The sequence below is a fragment of the Fusarium falciforme genome, chromosome 12 (assembly GCF_026873545.1).
Source record: "Fusarium falciforme chromosome 12, complete sequence".
Taxonomy (NCBI): Eukaryota; Fungi; Ascomycota; class Sordariomycetes; order Hypocreales; family Nectriaceae; genus Fusarium; species Fusarium falciforme.
In genome coordinates, this window is record NC_070555.1 from 1,807,439 (window position 1) to 1,822,661 (window position 15,223).

Below are 15,223 nucleotides of genomic sequence, written 5' to 3' on the forward strand. Positions count from 1 at the left end.
CAGTATTGCATTATCCCACTAATGTGTGCTTTATTATAGTTGAAGCCTGGCCCTTGATGGGATAACTGAGGCCGATAGCCAGTCAACCCCGAGCCGGTCCTGAGACGACGTCCATGGTCGGACAAGTCCCTCATCAATAATCCCTATAAAGAGGTTTAGATTAATCCGATGCTGATCGGTCCCCAGGGTTACTTGAAAGACTGAAAACTTCGACAACGGCGCTCATCAACCGACATTGTTTGTTGTGACATCAGTCAAGACCTTTGCAACAAGGATTGTCCACGCATCGACCATCCACCAAAGTAACCATCGGCACTTTAAGTATTTGGTTAGTGACAGTCGAATCGCAAACACAAGAGCTTGGTCCGATTTCAGAGAAAGATGTGTCTATTAGCAAACGAGAACAATGCGCGCCGTTCATTTCCAATGCCTTATATGCGTTATGCGTAACCCCAGTAACCTCAACTTGCGACAATAGCCTCACTTCTGAGACCTGTTTTCCATCTCTATGCTCGTCAAATACTGACTCTCCCCCTGGTCCGAAGCAGCCCGCGTCGCCTCTCCGCGCATCATCCTACGTGTCATGCCCTCATCTTCCTTCCCGTTACTGATCTTGACATAGGATCTCCGCGCCGCCTTCTCCATGCGCTCCATTGTATCTGCATCTTCCAGAATACCTCCGATTCGGTGTCCCTGGCGAATAGTCGCGAGTGTACTACTACGCGCCAACGGCGTTAAGTCCGGGTCTCCAGCGCTTCTAGCCGTGATGATCAACAGGATCAAGACACAGACGAGCATCACCCCGTGAAGGGCTATCCAAGGCCATTGGATGTCGTATAGCACCTTGTCCGTGCCGACATTACCCTCGAAACTCAGCTTTCCTTCGTACCGATCCTGGTCTTGCCCTTCGACATTGTCGAGCCTAGGATTGGGGTTTCTTCGCATCTCGTTTGTCATACTCGTCGCAAGGGCGTCGAATCTCCTCGTGATGTTCGTACTCGTCCAGGTCCATAAGCCTCCGATTCCCGGCGGCTCAGCTTCCACGGTGAGTTCCTTGCCGTTGGGACCATGCGAGACTCCATTAAACCCAACAGCGCCTTTACCCAGTTTCTCCTGTATGCTCTTCCTGATATCAGTGGAGTTTGTCCAGTTTCCTAATAAGAGGTCCTGCATGTGATGACTCAGCGCCATCACCGTGTCCGACGAGACGCTCATCGGTTCCGTGGACAAGTTTCCCGGGCCTCTGAGCTTAAGATCTGAGTAATACGCAGCCGAGTACCAGAGGTTAAACTCCAAGCTGTCGATCTCATCATCTGGCGGCGTGTTTATCTTTGTCAGTTCGTCGTTGTTGCGTCGTTCCCATGACTCGGGGTCCCGGATCCAACCATCTGCCTCGGTGATGTTCTCAAAGAGCTGATTTCCCTGAACCTCAGAGTCTACCATCTTGATACAGTAGTAAAGGGAGCACTCTTTGGCTTTCATGGGAATATTTGGCCAGTAGAGCCCCTTGTATAAATCTCCATCTGACGTCGTGTCGAGTGATGCGTTGTTGAGATATTTGACGTCTGGGTAGATAAAGCTCATTGACCAGATCAATGTGTCGATATCCTTCATAGAGTTTGTCTTGTTCGGGTTGCCAGTGCCGAAAGAGGTCAGAGCATATCTTTTGTCGGAGTAGATCCCCAGCGGCTGCTCATTCACACAACGGTTCCACAGATAGTCGTGAAGTGGACACCCGTCAACATTGGTGATGAAGTGGCCATTGGGTAAAGCAAAGGCGGTCGCATTGACACTCTTGGTACCGTAGCTCACGTCATGTATGGTGAGAAGTGTCTCTCCAAAGCCACCAACACGCTTCAGTTTGGAGCTAAGGTCCTCGCACCTGTAGCAAACACCAAGCGTAGCGAACTGGTCCCAGGTACAGTTGCTTGTCGGGCATTGAACGAGGGCCTCTTGCGCAGCCTCCCAGGGTGATCGAGAAAAGCCGTTCAATATTGATGCCTGCATCGACAGAGGTAGTTGAGTTGTCTGGTAGGTAACATTCCCAACCTGAACCCTCATCGAGCTTCCCACCTCATAAACGCTTGTCCGAGATGCGAGAGCGGATAATCCAGGCTCTCCAAAAGCTTTCGGTGCAAACACCGCGCTTTGTTGAAGCTGTACTAGCTGCTGCGCCAGAGGATCGAGAATGATAGCTAGGAGGGTCAAGATGGCGCCAAACTGAACCGCCAAGCTGTGAGTCGCAGGCAAGGTCAGTTCGTATACATGGAAAGTCAGGCAGTTTCTCTCATGACTCACGCGCCCCTTGTGCCAAGAAGCACCTTGATACTACCCAGCGGGCCACGGGTAGCCGAGTCGATGCGATCAAAATCGACAAGCAAACGTGGTCCCCTGGCGAAAAGGATCCACTTCCACTGAGCTATGCATTCGGCAATCACAGACTAGACTAGTCTTGATCGCTAATGATAGAATTGAGACGACGGCGTTTAGGGTGATACTGTTCCAGGTGAAGGGAGCTTTGCCGTCAAATTTGGATAGGAGCACCACCATGGCGACGAGGGACGCGCTGGAGCCCAGAACGGCCAACAGTTCTGAGCCCCAGGCCCTCCATGACATGAGTTTGAAGATTTTCAACATGGGAAACGAACCATGAACACGAAATTGTATGGCTTCGAGGATTTCTTGAAAAGAGTAAGAATCCGCCAAGAGATAAAATGCCGATGTTTTATGATTGTCGGAGACTTTCCTGGGCACTTTCGCAGTCAGCCTGGGGTGGCTAAGCTCGGACTCGGACTCCAATGAAGAAGGATGAAGGATGCTGAACCCTGTCGATTTGCGCCTCGCTCTAACCTATTGGTGATTAGGACCGTTACATGTCCTATAAATAAGCTTCAAAGTGTTTCACCATTGCTCACATTGGTGCCGATCACGTCACGGGCATTGGTGAAGTGCTCACATGGTTGTTTAAATAGTTGAGAGGGCTGCCATGATCTCAGCCCTAATTCCTCATAAGCATCAATCTGACCAACTCAAAAAACAATTGCGTTATCCTAGTCCCAGAGCTCTCTATATCTCTATATTGTGAGTCCGAGACTGTGATGAACCAAGGGCGTAGTAAGCTCAAACATTGAAGCGAGGGCCCATCTGAATTGATGCAAAGAAAATGTTTATGACCACCTTGAGCCAGGCTTCGAAATCAAATTACTTAGGCAGTCTCAGAAATATTATGTCCTTCCATATTAACTTACCCTAGACAGTCATGATTTCTGGTTGTCATCAACGGCGACCATAAAAGAGGCCACCAGGGACAACAACAGAATATATAATTATCAATAAATAATAATTATTATTTAATTACGATATTATAGGCAATATCCAAAAATTCTCGTCTCTACTCCTCTGATATTATGTCTATCGTCTTCTCTGTTTCATTCTCTACCTCCTCTCTCTGCTTCAACGAATCCCACCTAATTACCAGGATAAGGATTATACCCTCCCGTCATTCTGTTCAAGTCAGACATTGAGCCCATTGATTGGTTCAGACTTCTATAGGCCTGAGTTTGTTGCTGCATCGGGGTGAAGGAGCGTTGAGACTGGCGGTGATACTGAGGGGGCGGAGACTGTGTATGACTCTGTCGATGATATTGAACCGGCGTCGATGACGCAGTAGAGCGGCGCTGATACTGGATGGGTGGGGATGGCAGTGTTTTAGTAACTCGGTGGATTCTTTCTGTTGTAGGCTGCAGGGGAATGCTTGACGAGTCGTCATAGGTGTCAAAGATCTCAGGGCCCTTGGAAGGCAAGATCACACGCCCCGGATGAAAGACGTTAAAGAGCGCCGTAGTAATACACATCAATGCAGCATCAAAGACGTAGATGTATATTTCTGTCGATTGGAGAGGCCCATTTGCGCCCGTAATGTACTCGATAATGCGGAAAATTGATCGAACCATGATGAAGCCGCTCGCCACGTAGAGCACGAGGATGAGTCGCTTCCACGGAGTCGTGACAGACAGGCTTTTTCGGGTCGGGTTTTTGTTGATGCGGCGGTGGAAGACATGGAGGACGGTGATGAAGAATGCGAAGAAGTAAAGCTGAACTGCGAGGCCGAAAATGATGATGTTCTGGCCTCTCTTCTGATCTGCGGCGGTTTTGGCCTGGGATAGCATGCCACCACCTACGCATGTTTAGCACAGCCACTACCAACAGAGACGAAGCAATTATACATACCTCCAGATTGTGCCAGGAAAGAAAGAACGTCGCCGATCACAAACACCTTTGTCAAGTTTTGAATCGGCACTAGCGAGTAGAAGTCGGCATCAAGGAACACGATGAGACGTCCCAGCGTCATGTAGATGGATGCTGCGAGCATTGTCGGACCGAGTAGTAGCAAAAGACTCTGCATCGCGTAGGGCACGACGGCCCAGTCGGGTGTTTGCTTCGCGGATATCGCACGTCCGGCATAACCGATTGCTTCGACTTTGGTGGCGAGGTTAGCTTATTACATGGGCTCGGGTGTCTGGACCACTAACAGACACATCCAATAAAGAACGGAATGAAGAAGAAAGTCTTGGAGCAAGCGAGCTGATAAAGATGGCCGAGTGCGGAGACGGAAAAGAGAGCTATGAAGATGACTGCGGCGATGAACGAGGGATCATAGTGGTAGAGCTTGAACTCTGTCATGGTTGAAGTGCCGGTGATGAAATTAAAAGAAAAATGGAAGCAAAGAAAGACAGGGGTAGAGATGATTAAGAATTGGCATTCAGGTAAGAACATGCCAAGGTTAAATATTAAAAGACCTTCAAGCAGGTCAGTTTAGGGCTGCGGAAGGTCAAGCACCAATGCACGATCTCTCGTACTTGAGTCCCTGTATACGATCAAATACGTACTATTATTAACTATCAGATGCCGGCTCACCCGAACATCTCCAAGCTTTCTGCTTTGCAGTCTGAGAAATTGACATGATGAGGACGAAAGCCCGGAGTTTTGAGCTTACCTCCATCCGAGCTCAGATCGACAGACCCACCCGTATTTTTTACGAGTGGGTCACTGCAAGTTGGGGCCTGTTAAGGCTGCCTCAAATACGGGTCGATTTCCCCTTTTATCCTTTCCCATGCATGTCTCATCGACCGCCGAGCCATCCGCCTGGAAACCGAAACCGAGAGCGAAACATCTCAGAGAGCCCCATAACTTGACTGGTCTGTTTTTCTCGTTATCAATGACGAGGCCATCAGCCACAGTCAGAAAGAAAACAACCGGGGTATGCTTCTAATGTCCAGTCATGCAACGCTGCAGACACAAAAAGTCTCGGAAGGGCTGCCTCGAGTGCAAGCGACGACACATCCGGGTTCGTTACCTTCCATATAATCTTTTGATACATCTTTTGACACATGAAGCCAGTGTGATGAGGGAAGACCTATCTGCGCAAATTGCATTAGTGCTCGGCGGAAATGCGAGTACCGCAAGCTTGTCGCTTCGGTAGGTGACGTTTCCCTTGTCACCTTGTCAGGCTTGCCAAGAGCGACTAACGCGGTCGCCTGTCACTCTCTTGTCTCTTTAGCTGACAATTGGGTCCTAGGACCAGGATGTTGCATCAAAGCTCCCCCCACTGGCCACCCTGGGCCTCAGTCCAGGCGCTGGCGTGACCAACCTCAACATGCATCAACTAGAGCTTCTAGTTCATTTCTCTTTCGCCATCTACGTTCCGGAACTTGAAGAAGACCATGATGCGACAAAGTTGGTTCTAGAAGCGGCTCTCAATGCCGAGTACCTGATGCTTGAGATGTTGGCACTATCGGCTCGGCACCTGTCGACAATCCGTCCAGACAAGGCAGCCTGGTATCTTGACCTGGCCTTTGAGTTGCAAACGAAGGCCATCCAACTATTCAACACTAATGCTGCCCAAGATGAATCTGTACAAAAGCTTCTTTTCTCCTCTATTCTTGGCCGCCACATTCTCGTTGATACGCTTGTCAGCCGTGATCTTGAGTTCAACCAGTTTCTCGACCGCTTCATACAAGGCATGCGCGTCCACCGGGGTACAAAAGCAGTAACGGCGGCCTATGAGTGGGAGCCTCTCCTCAACTCGAAGATTGGCTCACTGATAACAAAGGGCATCGATCCTCTTGGTTTTCACGACCCAGGTTCCCTTCGCCCACACCTCGAGTCACTGATATCCCAGGCAACTCGACTTGACGCTGATGGCAAGCTTGCATGCGATAAAGCCCTGCGGATGATAGAGGGCGCCTTAGATGATCTTGAATCTCCAGAGAGGAACACATTCGGTCTTCGGATGATATTTGTCTGGCCCATCTTACTACCCGAGGGCTTTATCAACCTTTTGCAACAGCGCGTCCCTGAAGCGATCGCCATTCTCGGTCGCTATGCTATTCTTCTACAAGCAGGACGAAGGTTATGGCAAATCAAGGACGCTGGAGAATACCTATTAAATCTCGTTTCTGCGTTCCTGGGTCCTGGGTGGGAAATGTGGCTGTGAGGAGCTGTGTTGAGAGCAGATAAGGGTAAATATTGCTCGTGTCCTTGGTGGGACTGGCAGCCCTGGCCTTGCCGTGTATGAACGAAAGATATGCTATGGCCTGATAGTTTGGGACGAGTTAGTTGGAGAGAGACCCTTCATTACTAATATGAAATGCGAGATCTGATATCAATTGCGATATTTTCAACTCAACCCCGCTAAGGCTGACGCTCAGCAACCACACCATTGACAGGTCGCACTTAAGAAGTCAATTCGAAGATGATGGAGCTACATCCTCACGGCGTTGACCACGGCTTCGAGTTCGAGCTGATGCTGCGCTTCCCTCGGGAATGTCGAAGCCTGAGCGGTTCAGCGGCAACTTACCAACAACATGGCCATCCCTCGCTCTCCCACGGGGTCTCGAAGATTGGGAGCATCACAGTGATGATGCAATTGCCGAGAGATTCCTGACTGATACCAATTCACTAGACCTTGAAGCTCGAGATCTGTACTTTCGAGTGCTCCGAACGTGGTTGCTGAATTGCGACGAAAACCATGACGAGTGTCGATTGCGACAATCTGGGCGTGGATTTTGGCCGACGAGAGCCATCTACATTGGAGACCACCCTAACTTGAGGCTCGTCGAAGAACCGGACGACGAAAAAGACTATGTTGTACTGTCACACTGCTGGGGTAAGCCGACGGAAGAAGAATGGAAGCACTTCTGTACCACTCCCCGAATTATCACCATCGCTTGGACGGATTCTGTTTTGATGACCTGCCCAAGACGTTTCAGCACGCGATTATGGTAGCGCGAGAGCTTGGGAAGAAATATGTCTGGATTGATGCCCTCTGCATCATCCAAGGTCCCGACGGTGACTGGCAAAGCGAAGCTGGGAGGATGGAGCACGTCTTTGCCAACGCTTACTGCACCGTTGCTGCAAACTCGACCAAAGGGCGGAAGGACGGTTTCCTGGAGTCAGGCCTTTGGGATCAAATCAACCCAGAAAGCCTGGAATGCGAATGTTTGTTTGATTCAGAAGTCAGTGAGGCACCCTTGATGCAGAGAGCCTGGGTCCTCCAGGAACGGGTGTTATCACGGCGAATCATTCATTTTACCTCGGGGGTTTTGACTGCAAGACCTGGGCATACCTATTGGGAATGTGGCAGTGGAATCCGCTGCCAGCAATTTTCACAGCTGAGCCCGTGAGTTTGCAATGTGAATACTGAATCGAGGATGAAGTTAGGTTAACATGACTCTAGGCCGATCTACAAAGACACATTTATTCGTGACCCCTACTTCCCAGCGCGGCTCAAGGACGCATCATATTTTCGCGCTCTTGATTTTATGCAGTCTCTTCTTCGGGAATACTCACTAGCCGGGCTCACATACAAGTCCGACAGAGACACGGCAATATTGAGCCTGCTCAATCGCATCAGCCATGAACTCGACACAGAGGTAAGATATGGCGTTATTCGCTGTTTTCTGGGTAGTCTTCTCTTGTGGAAGCGAACTGCCGAGGAGCTGACGCCCCCGATCGACTTTGGACAACGGGCCGTGCCGTCATGGTCCTGGATGGCGTACGACGGAAGCATCGAGTTCATCAAGATGTTTCAATACGAGCTCAGGATACCTCGCGACACGGTCCTTGGATTCGCTCAAGATGGAAAGGAACTGAATGTCAAAGTCCGGCAATTTGAAAGTTGCCAACTAGGAGAAGCCAAGCGAGGCGGCGGCTATTCTATCTCCGATCGAAGCGAAAAGATTGGGACACTATGGTTCGACATGAAAGACCGCATCGAGTTCAAGCACTGTGTCGTCGTTGGAGCTGGTGAAACAAGACCCCGCCAGAAAAAGCTCTACGTCCTAGTGGTTCAGGAGGAGTCAGGCAAAGGAAGATACAAGAGGTTGGGAGTTGGCATTTTGGGTGATGGTTATGTGTCCGTAGAGAGTGAGCCTGGACGACTTGTGTGATGGCGAATCAGAACCTCTTTGGGGGGATTATTTAAGCCGTAATTTCGGATTAACTATCTCACCGCTCTCCTAAGCCTTTCCCCTTTTGGATGTTTACGAGTTGCCGCATTTCGGTTTCCAAGGGATTAAACAGATGCCTAGAATATTTTAAAAATCAAGGGGAATGGACTGGTTGATTCTTATATAAAGCTGTTCTCCGCGACATTTGGGACTCCTCTCACTTCAATACTCAAAATCATCCTCATCACATTTTCTTTATCGACTTCCCAACATGACCACCACCTCCCCCAAGGTTAAAACCATCAACGTGTTTGCACGATGGCGGCCACTCGCAACAGATGAGACCAAGTCGGGTGAGATGCGGCACAGCAAACAGCCAGACTCCAAAGGACTTTCTTCTGTCTCTATCAAACCTCAAGCATCGTCCAAAGATCGCCCATGGACGAGTCCCTCAGCGTTCCATACCATCTTTGGTCCCGAAGACCACAACTCCGAGGTATACAACACTGTTGTGGTGCCCAACATCTCCAAAGTTCTCGCTGGTGAAAGCTGCAGCTTCTTCGCGTATGGACATTCGGGTAGTGGAAAGACACACACCATTCTCGGTTACGATTTTGAGCACAGCCGGGAGCTTGGGCTGTGTCTTGCTGCCGCCAAGCAACTATTTGCAGATATCGAGCGCCTCCAGATGGAGAACGACGGGCAAGAGCTAGGTATCGGATTCAGTTTGTTTGAACTGCGCCAGAAGTCAGCCTTTGATCTTCTTAACAACAGGTCTGAATGCCATGTCAGACAAGGTCCTGACGGGAAAGTCCACATCCGCGGCGAGACCGAGATGCTGGAAGGAGGCAAAGTCCGGGTTCAACCCATTGTTCAGCGGCCATGCTGGAAATTCGAGACCTTCCAACAAGAGCTTGTCCACGCCCTTGGTCAGCGTGCAACAGGCTCTTCGAGCGTGCACGACCAAAGCTCCAGGACTCACGCTGTGCTGGAACTGGAGATTGTCAGCCAGCCCTTGATTGATGCGAGAATGGCTTTGGTCGATCGCCAGTCTGAGCTTGTGCCCGTGGGAAAGCGCGCCATAGACGTCAGCATCGAGGAGGATATGAAGAGCGTCATTCAGACGAAGGACGGAGGGTGGGCACCCAACCCCGACTACCAGAAGGACGAAGCCAGCATCAAAGCAGTCGAGGATGAGAAGGCCCTATTCGAGGGTCGAGTTACAGCCGCGGAAGAGCAGGTCCAAGGGATCCTCAAATCCAGCCCTTCTCCATGCTTGGGTGCGAAGATGGTGTTTGTCGATCTCGCCGGCGCCGAATACTCGGAAGACAATGCCGCTCGAATGCGAACCTTGAAGCAGAGTCCCCAAGAGCGTCAAGAAGGTCGACAAATCAACAGCGACTTGTTGGCTTTGAAGGAGGTGATGAGGGCTTGGTCCAAGGGCTCAAACAGAATACCGTTCAGATCATCGACTTTGACGATGGTGCTTCGGGAGCATTTTATCGCCACGGGGAGTTCAACTATTATTGTCACGCTTTCACCGGCGCAGGATCAGTATGCGGCGACTCTCAACTCGCTGAGATATGCAAGCTTGGTCGGGGCTGCTGGTGTTTGATGCTGCCATGTGATGGACACAACTCATGACACATTACTGTAACTGTCACTCATCTGGGCTTCTGATTAATGAGCAGTATCTATAGTCAAGTTCTTATTGTTTGAAGTGGGCACTATCAGCTTCCCAGGCAAAGGTGTCTTGCCTGTTGCTGGATAACACGTTTGGGAGATTGTTCCATCTTCATCCTGGCTTAGGAGCTGCCCCGTCAACCTAGTGTGAGATTTCGTAGCAACTGCAAGAAATAATGAAATAATTTGAAATCTGTCACCCGAAATACTGTGTTGCAGTGTTCCAGAAGTCAGCATTATAGCTGGAAGTCTTGAGTCTTATTGTAAACCTCTGAGATGAGATCAAGTGAGTAAACAGACATTTTCTCAGCGAAAGCTAAGACTTGCACAACGTTGGGTGGCAAGGCCTTACGACAAAACATGAATGGGAATAAAGGCTCTTGATTGTCTTCGGTGTTTGGAACTCGGCTTTCCTGATAAGGGTGAAGAGTTTTATCTCAATAATAGCACATGTTACACTTGGCAAAGATCCCATCTCATTGTGGCAGCTCTACCAGCCGCAACGTTACAACATGTCCTTGAAGGCGTATCTTACGCACGGAACCCTTATTCATCGCACTGGCTACCGCTTTCAGGGCGCATATAGATATGGGAGGTTATGGTACTATCCCCATAGTGTTGTCCGGTAACCAACCCTCCTAGCATGCGATTGATTGTCTGGTTTATTTGCACCCCCTGGTGGTAGATAATCAGTTTCAAGAAGGCGTGAGTGATATATCAATGGCAACTTACTGTCGATGGTGAGATGCGACCAGCCCGAGAAAGTTCTCGAATCCATCTTTCGAGAATGCCCTTAATCCTGATGTAGCCCTGCTCATCGCTCTTGGCGAACTTGCACATCTGTCCATGATCGGCGGGGATGGCCTGGGCTTCGTATCCTTTGATAGTTGCAGACTCCTTGAGCACGATCTACATTCATTGTTCATGTTAGCACCATAGTCCGCTTGGCGAAAGATACAACTATTAGGGGGTATTAGGACTTACCATACCGATCGACTCTGTCTCAAACTCCTCATAGAAACAGACCACATCGATTGGCTCCTCTGACTTAGCGCGGTCACGAAGGATGTTGGCGAAGTGGTCAGCAAGCTCTTGAAGTTTTGGAGAGTCCTTCTGCAACACCTTGACAACGTCGGTGTTCTTGTCCTGTCGAAAGAGGGCGGCGAATTTCTGCCCAATTACCGCCCACTTTGCTTTGCCAGCGCCTTCGAGCGGTGTTCCAAGGAAAATTATTCCTCGTGTGCAAGTTGCAATACTCTTTATGTGCGGTTCTGCACTCAAAGTTGCAAGTATAAGAGCCTAAGATGACGACTATGAGTTTTAAGCAGCTGGAAGAAGGGTAATGGTACCGACGTTTTCACACACGATGCCCCCAAGACTGTGCAGCACGAATATGAGTGGGCGATCAGGCTTGACTTCTTAGCATGGCAACTTTAGTCGAATTATACAAGATAGGCTTACTGTCTGGCTCCGAGCCCCAGCCAGGTCACTACACAACTGCCGGGAGTGGTCTCTGAGCTGCTGGTCCTGGGCGTGTGGGTTCCAGAAGTGGAAAATGTCTGCATCATAGCCCCAAGACCAGATCCTTGCCTTGGGTATGTCGAGAGGGAGAAGGGACTTGGGCCAAAAAACGCCGTACTTGGTCCAAGTCGACTCGCGATGTCCCTTCAGTCCGTGAACGAAGACAATGCTGAACGAGGTTAAGCGGTGGCTACAGGCAAGTTTCAAGTGAGATTGGGAACGTACTCGGCAACGGCATTTTCCGGATCTGAAAGCGGCCCAAGGAGCCCAATCTTGCTAGCTGTATTGCTCACTGCCATTTGAAACCCGCCGTGTTTTGATGATCCGATGATCGGACTCCTGGACTTTTCCGAGGGTAAATCCTTTGACTTTAATGCCCGTCCTCGGGGCCAGATAGGCATTATGTCTTGGGGGTTTCGAGATTGGAATGGTTCACGGCTGCCTTGTATGTACTACGAGGTATCTTGTTCGGACTTGGATGTTCCAAATCAAGCCGAGGCATTCAGATGGCTCTCCCAGCCCCACCGTTGCAGGCCTCACAAGCCGGGCAAAGCGCAGCTTTTCAGAGGGGGTGAGACAACAACCTGCAGAAGCCTACCAGCTGCGGCACTTTTCAAGTACTGGTCGGGTGATAGCAGATAATATGGAGGTCAGCATGATGCAGGGCGCTGAATTGTAATTTCATGCAGGGCGGCTCGCTGAGGATCAGGCTCCCATGGGCCGCTCAGCCATTCGGTTGAAAGGACACTGCCACCGCCATTAGCCCAGGATCAGACTTGGCATCTGCGAGAGTGTCCCCATTTGGAGCCACGTAAGTCGAGTGAAGCAAAGCGCCTAGCTGTGTGGCCTTGGTCAGCCTATTTTCTTGAGGCTGACTCGAGGCCTGTCGGTTAATATGCATAAGCCTGGGCTGAAATATTGGCCACCCAATGATGGTAACTGCAGATGGCTTTGGGTGGATGTGACCAACCTTCTGGGCAGCCCGTTGTTGAATAATCCACCCACCCATCTCGACCAGGCGCGTGGAGGGTTGAAACGTCCAGATCAGTGGCTAGACGAGCCCTTTGCAAGCGAACTACAGCAGGGGGTGACAGCCATGGCCCACCGTAAGTCGTATGGCGATGTCTCTGTGATGGACAAGTCACTCCTCTGTGTTAGTTGATGGTACGCTCTCCAGCCAAAACTTGATATCCATTTCAATTAACAGAAACTAGGAGTTGATGACAAGGACAAGCTTTTTGTCCTTGAGAAATACAAAGATGCAAACTGCAAAACTGGCGACCAATGCCAGCATGGAGAGCAGGATCACCTCCTGTAAGGTCATGTTGGGAAGCAACCTCAAGACCCTGTTATGCGGCCGATCCCCCTGCTCTCCTTGGCATAATACCCATGCATTGACAGCAACATCCAGGTGCCTCTTGCCAAGGCTTTCTTTCCTGTGCTTCGCCAAGTCAATTGCCGAATTGAGTGTGTTGGAGATTTCTCGCCCGTCCATTGCGTGCTTGGCAACCTGCTCCAGCGAGTTCAGAAGATCGGCATTGTCCACCGTCCGGGCCTTGATGAGATCCTCCCAGATCTTGCGACGCGTATCAAAGCTGGGAAAGGAGTAGCGGAATGTGAGATGAACACGCGACTTGATGGCACTGTCAAACTTTGACGCTCTGTTTGACGTGAGGAAGATGACACCTGTCGAGTACTCCAGCTGTCTCAGAAAGACTAAGCAGCGGCCATGTTATTAGTCCGACATAGCTAGAATCACACAGGGATCCAGGGCGATGTTTGCATACCTGCGATCAGAGCATTTCTCTCCAGGCTGACTTCGCCGCCGCTTCGCCTAGACTCGAGAAAGACATCGGCCTCATCGATGAGGAGGATTGCACCCCATCTGGATGCGAGTCTAACCACTTTCTTGATCCTTCCCTCAATAGCATCGAGGCGATAGCCTAGCTCGCCTCCAGGGTACAGCAGCAGAGGCTTTTTTATATCCTCGGCGATGGCCACTGGGAACAGTGCAAGGTCAGCTTCCATCTCAATCAGGTCCCTAATGAGCGACAACCGTAACATACCAGCAGTCAAGGTTTTGCCAGTGCCTGGTACACCATGCAGCAGCACAACAAATCCTCTGCCTTTCAGTTTGCCCTCGTCATACAGGTCGGGGCTTGTACAGTGGCTCGCCACACTGGATCGCAAAAGCTTCTTCTGCTCCTCGTTCATGGCAACCTTGGGCCACAAGTCTTGACCATACTCAAATTTGCTGAGCTGCTGGATGAAAAAGCGACCCCATTGCCTTGTTCCTAGGTTGTAACCGTAAACATATGGAGGCCAAAGGATGTTTTGCTCTGGCCCGTTTGTTCCCTCTTCTTCACCAGGCCACTCGTCAGTATCCTGTCAACAGTATTGCTCTCTTGTCAAACGTACTAGCCCACGGCGAGACAACGATTTGTCTTGTCGGATTTTCTTCGATGAAGGCTTTGGGGTCGATAATCACCCGGCCAGCTGTCTATTTCAGGGTCAGCGGCAGCGATTGCAGGTGTGGACAGCCTTACAGTCTGTGGTTTCCAGCCGTCTTTATCGATGGCCGCCAGGAACGAGCCCTCGTAATATCGCGCGGCTGGAGCTTCACGCTTCAACTCGTCGCAGACTTTTCCCCTCTCCCTCATGCGGGCCGTCAGCTCTTTGGCGCCATGGCTGAGACACTTCAGCGGGCAAGCAGGAAGGGAATTGATTGGTACTGTGCCAGTGCCAGGGAAGTGATGCTGCTCGTATACCTTGATAGACTTCCTGGATTTTCCCTCGGTGGAACCATTATACTCTGTATACAGGCAGTTTAGAGTCACTGACGGGCCGTTGAAGTCCATCATCATGTCTCGTGATGAACTCATACTCTCCAGCCAAAGGATCTGCTCATTATCTCCATCCATGTGCGAGATATATATGCCTGGTCTGAAGACATACCAAAGAAGATCGAAGGTGATTTCGTTTCGAGAAACCATTTCCGCCGCTGACCCACCCAGCTCTCCGTCCATATACTGGAGAAGAAGCCGAAGATGCTGCCGTTGTTCCACTCGGGTTCCGTCATTTCGAACCGCATCACGTTCTTCGGCGAGGCCTCCCTGGTGGTGGAATAACAACTGAAACGGAGCATCGAAATGCAATGGGGTCTTCCACACACTGGGGCGTTGTGGATAGGGGGCGGACAACTTCTCCAGCGTGTCGCATATGTGCTGCGAATTGATCTGTAGTGTTTTTCTCGTGTGCTGGCCCTTGATGAACGTCTTCTCCACCAGAGCATAGCTGGCGTAGGTGTTCTGGCTGGGTTCTGTGTCCGTAGGGCCCTTTTCGGTAATCTTGCAGTCGCCATCGTCGTCCTCCTTTTCCACCAAACGCATGACTTCGCATAACCGCCCATTTGCAGAGTTTGCCTCCTCGAGGATGATCCTATCGTCTCCCATGTTGATGTCGTGTTTGTTTGGAGAATGTGTCTTCGCTCTCGTGAGCTGATATCTGGGGTTGGGGGCGTGAGGTCGTTGGTGTGTCTATTTGACCCAGCTCGCGGCTTTAAGCTCCAT

General features: G+C 50.4%; 7 protein-coding genes across 7 annotated transcripts; 3 read left to right on the top strand and 4 right to left on the bottom strand.

Annotated features, from left to right (window-relative positions):
- Positions 1–480: 480 nt before the first annotated feature.
- Positions 481–2,007, bottom strand: NCS54_01434100 (Hypothetical protein; the record flags this gene model as incomplete). Its single annotated transcript, XM_053159495.1, has 1 exon — positions 481–2,007. The coding sequence occupies one exon, from the start codon at positions 2,005–2,007 to the stop codon at positions 481–483; it is 1,527 nt and encodes a 508-aa protein (XP_053015470.1).
- A 1,460-nt stretch (positions 2,008–3,467) lies between these two features.
- NCS54_01434200 (Hypothetical protein) lies at positions 3,468–4,683 on the bottom strand (the record flags this gene model as incomplete). Its single annotated transcript, XM_053159496.1, has 3 exons — positions 3,468–4,177; positions 4,231–4,479; positions 4,533–4,683. 3 exons carry the CDS (start codon positions 4,681–4,683, stop codon positions 3,468–3,470), a joined length of 1,110 nt encoding a protein of 369 aa, XP_053015471.1.
- A 598-nt stretch (positions 4,684–5,281) lies between these two features.
- NCS54_01434300 (Hypothetical protein) lies at positions 5,282–6,496 on the top strand (the record flags this gene model as incomplete). The annotated part of the gene is made up of 3 exons (XM_053159497.1): positions 5,282–5,347; positions 5,401–5,478; positions 5,579–6,496. 3 exons carry the CDS (start codon positions 5,282–5,284, stop codon positions 6,494–6,496), a joined length of 1,062 nt encoding a protein of 353 aa, XP_053015472.1.
- A 784-nt stretch (positions 6,497–7,280) lies between these two features.
- NCS54_01434400 (HET domain-containing protein) lies at positions 7,281–8,450 on the top strand (the record flags this gene model as incomplete). The annotated part of the gene is made up of 2 exons (XM_053159498.1): positions 7,281–7,681; positions 7,739–8,450. 2 exons carry the CDS (start codon positions 7,281–7,283, stop codon positions 8,448–8,450), a joined length of 1,113 nt encoding a protein of 370 aa, XP_053015473.1.
- Positions 8,451–8,721: 271 nt separating this feature from the next.
- NCS54_01434500 (Kinesin-like protein) lies at positions 8,722–10,065 on the top strand (the record flags this gene model as incomplete). The annotated part of the gene is made up of 1 exon (XM_053159499.1): positions 8,722–10,065. The coding sequence occupies one exon, from the start codon at positions 8,722–8,724 to the stop codon at positions 10,063–10,065; it is 1,344 nt and encodes a 447-aa protein (XP_053015474.1).
- A 614-nt stretch (positions 10,066–10,679) lies between these two features.
- Positions 10,680–12,073, bottom strand: NCS54_01434600 (Hypothetical protein; the record flags this gene model as incomplete). Its single annotated transcript, XM_053159500.1, has 6 exons — positions 11,880–12,073; positions 11,595–11,823; positions 11,487–11,543; positions 11,118–11,432; positions 10,866–11,042; positions 10,680–10,808 (listed from the first exon to the last, which is right to left on the bottom strand). The coding sequence occupies exons 1-6, from the start codon at positions 12,053–12,055 to the stop codon at positions 10,680–10,682; spliced, it is 1,083 nt and encodes a 360-aa protein (XP_053015475.1). The 5' UTR covers positions 12,056–12,073.
- Positions 12,074–12,864: 791 nt separating this feature from the next.
- On the bottom strand, positions 12,865–15,106 carry NCS54_01434700 (AAA domain-containing protein; the record flags this gene model as incomplete). The annotated part of the gene is made up of 6 exons (XM_053159501.1): positions 12,865–12,966; positions 13,042–13,370; positions 13,442–13,654; positions 13,721–14,014; positions 14,073–14,154; positions 14,201–15,106. The coding sequence occupies 6 exons, from the start codon at positions 15,104–15,106 to the stop codon at positions 12,865–12,867; spliced, it is 1,926 nt and encodes a 641-aa protein (XP_053015476.1).
- Positions 15,107–15,223: the final 117 nt, after the last annotated feature.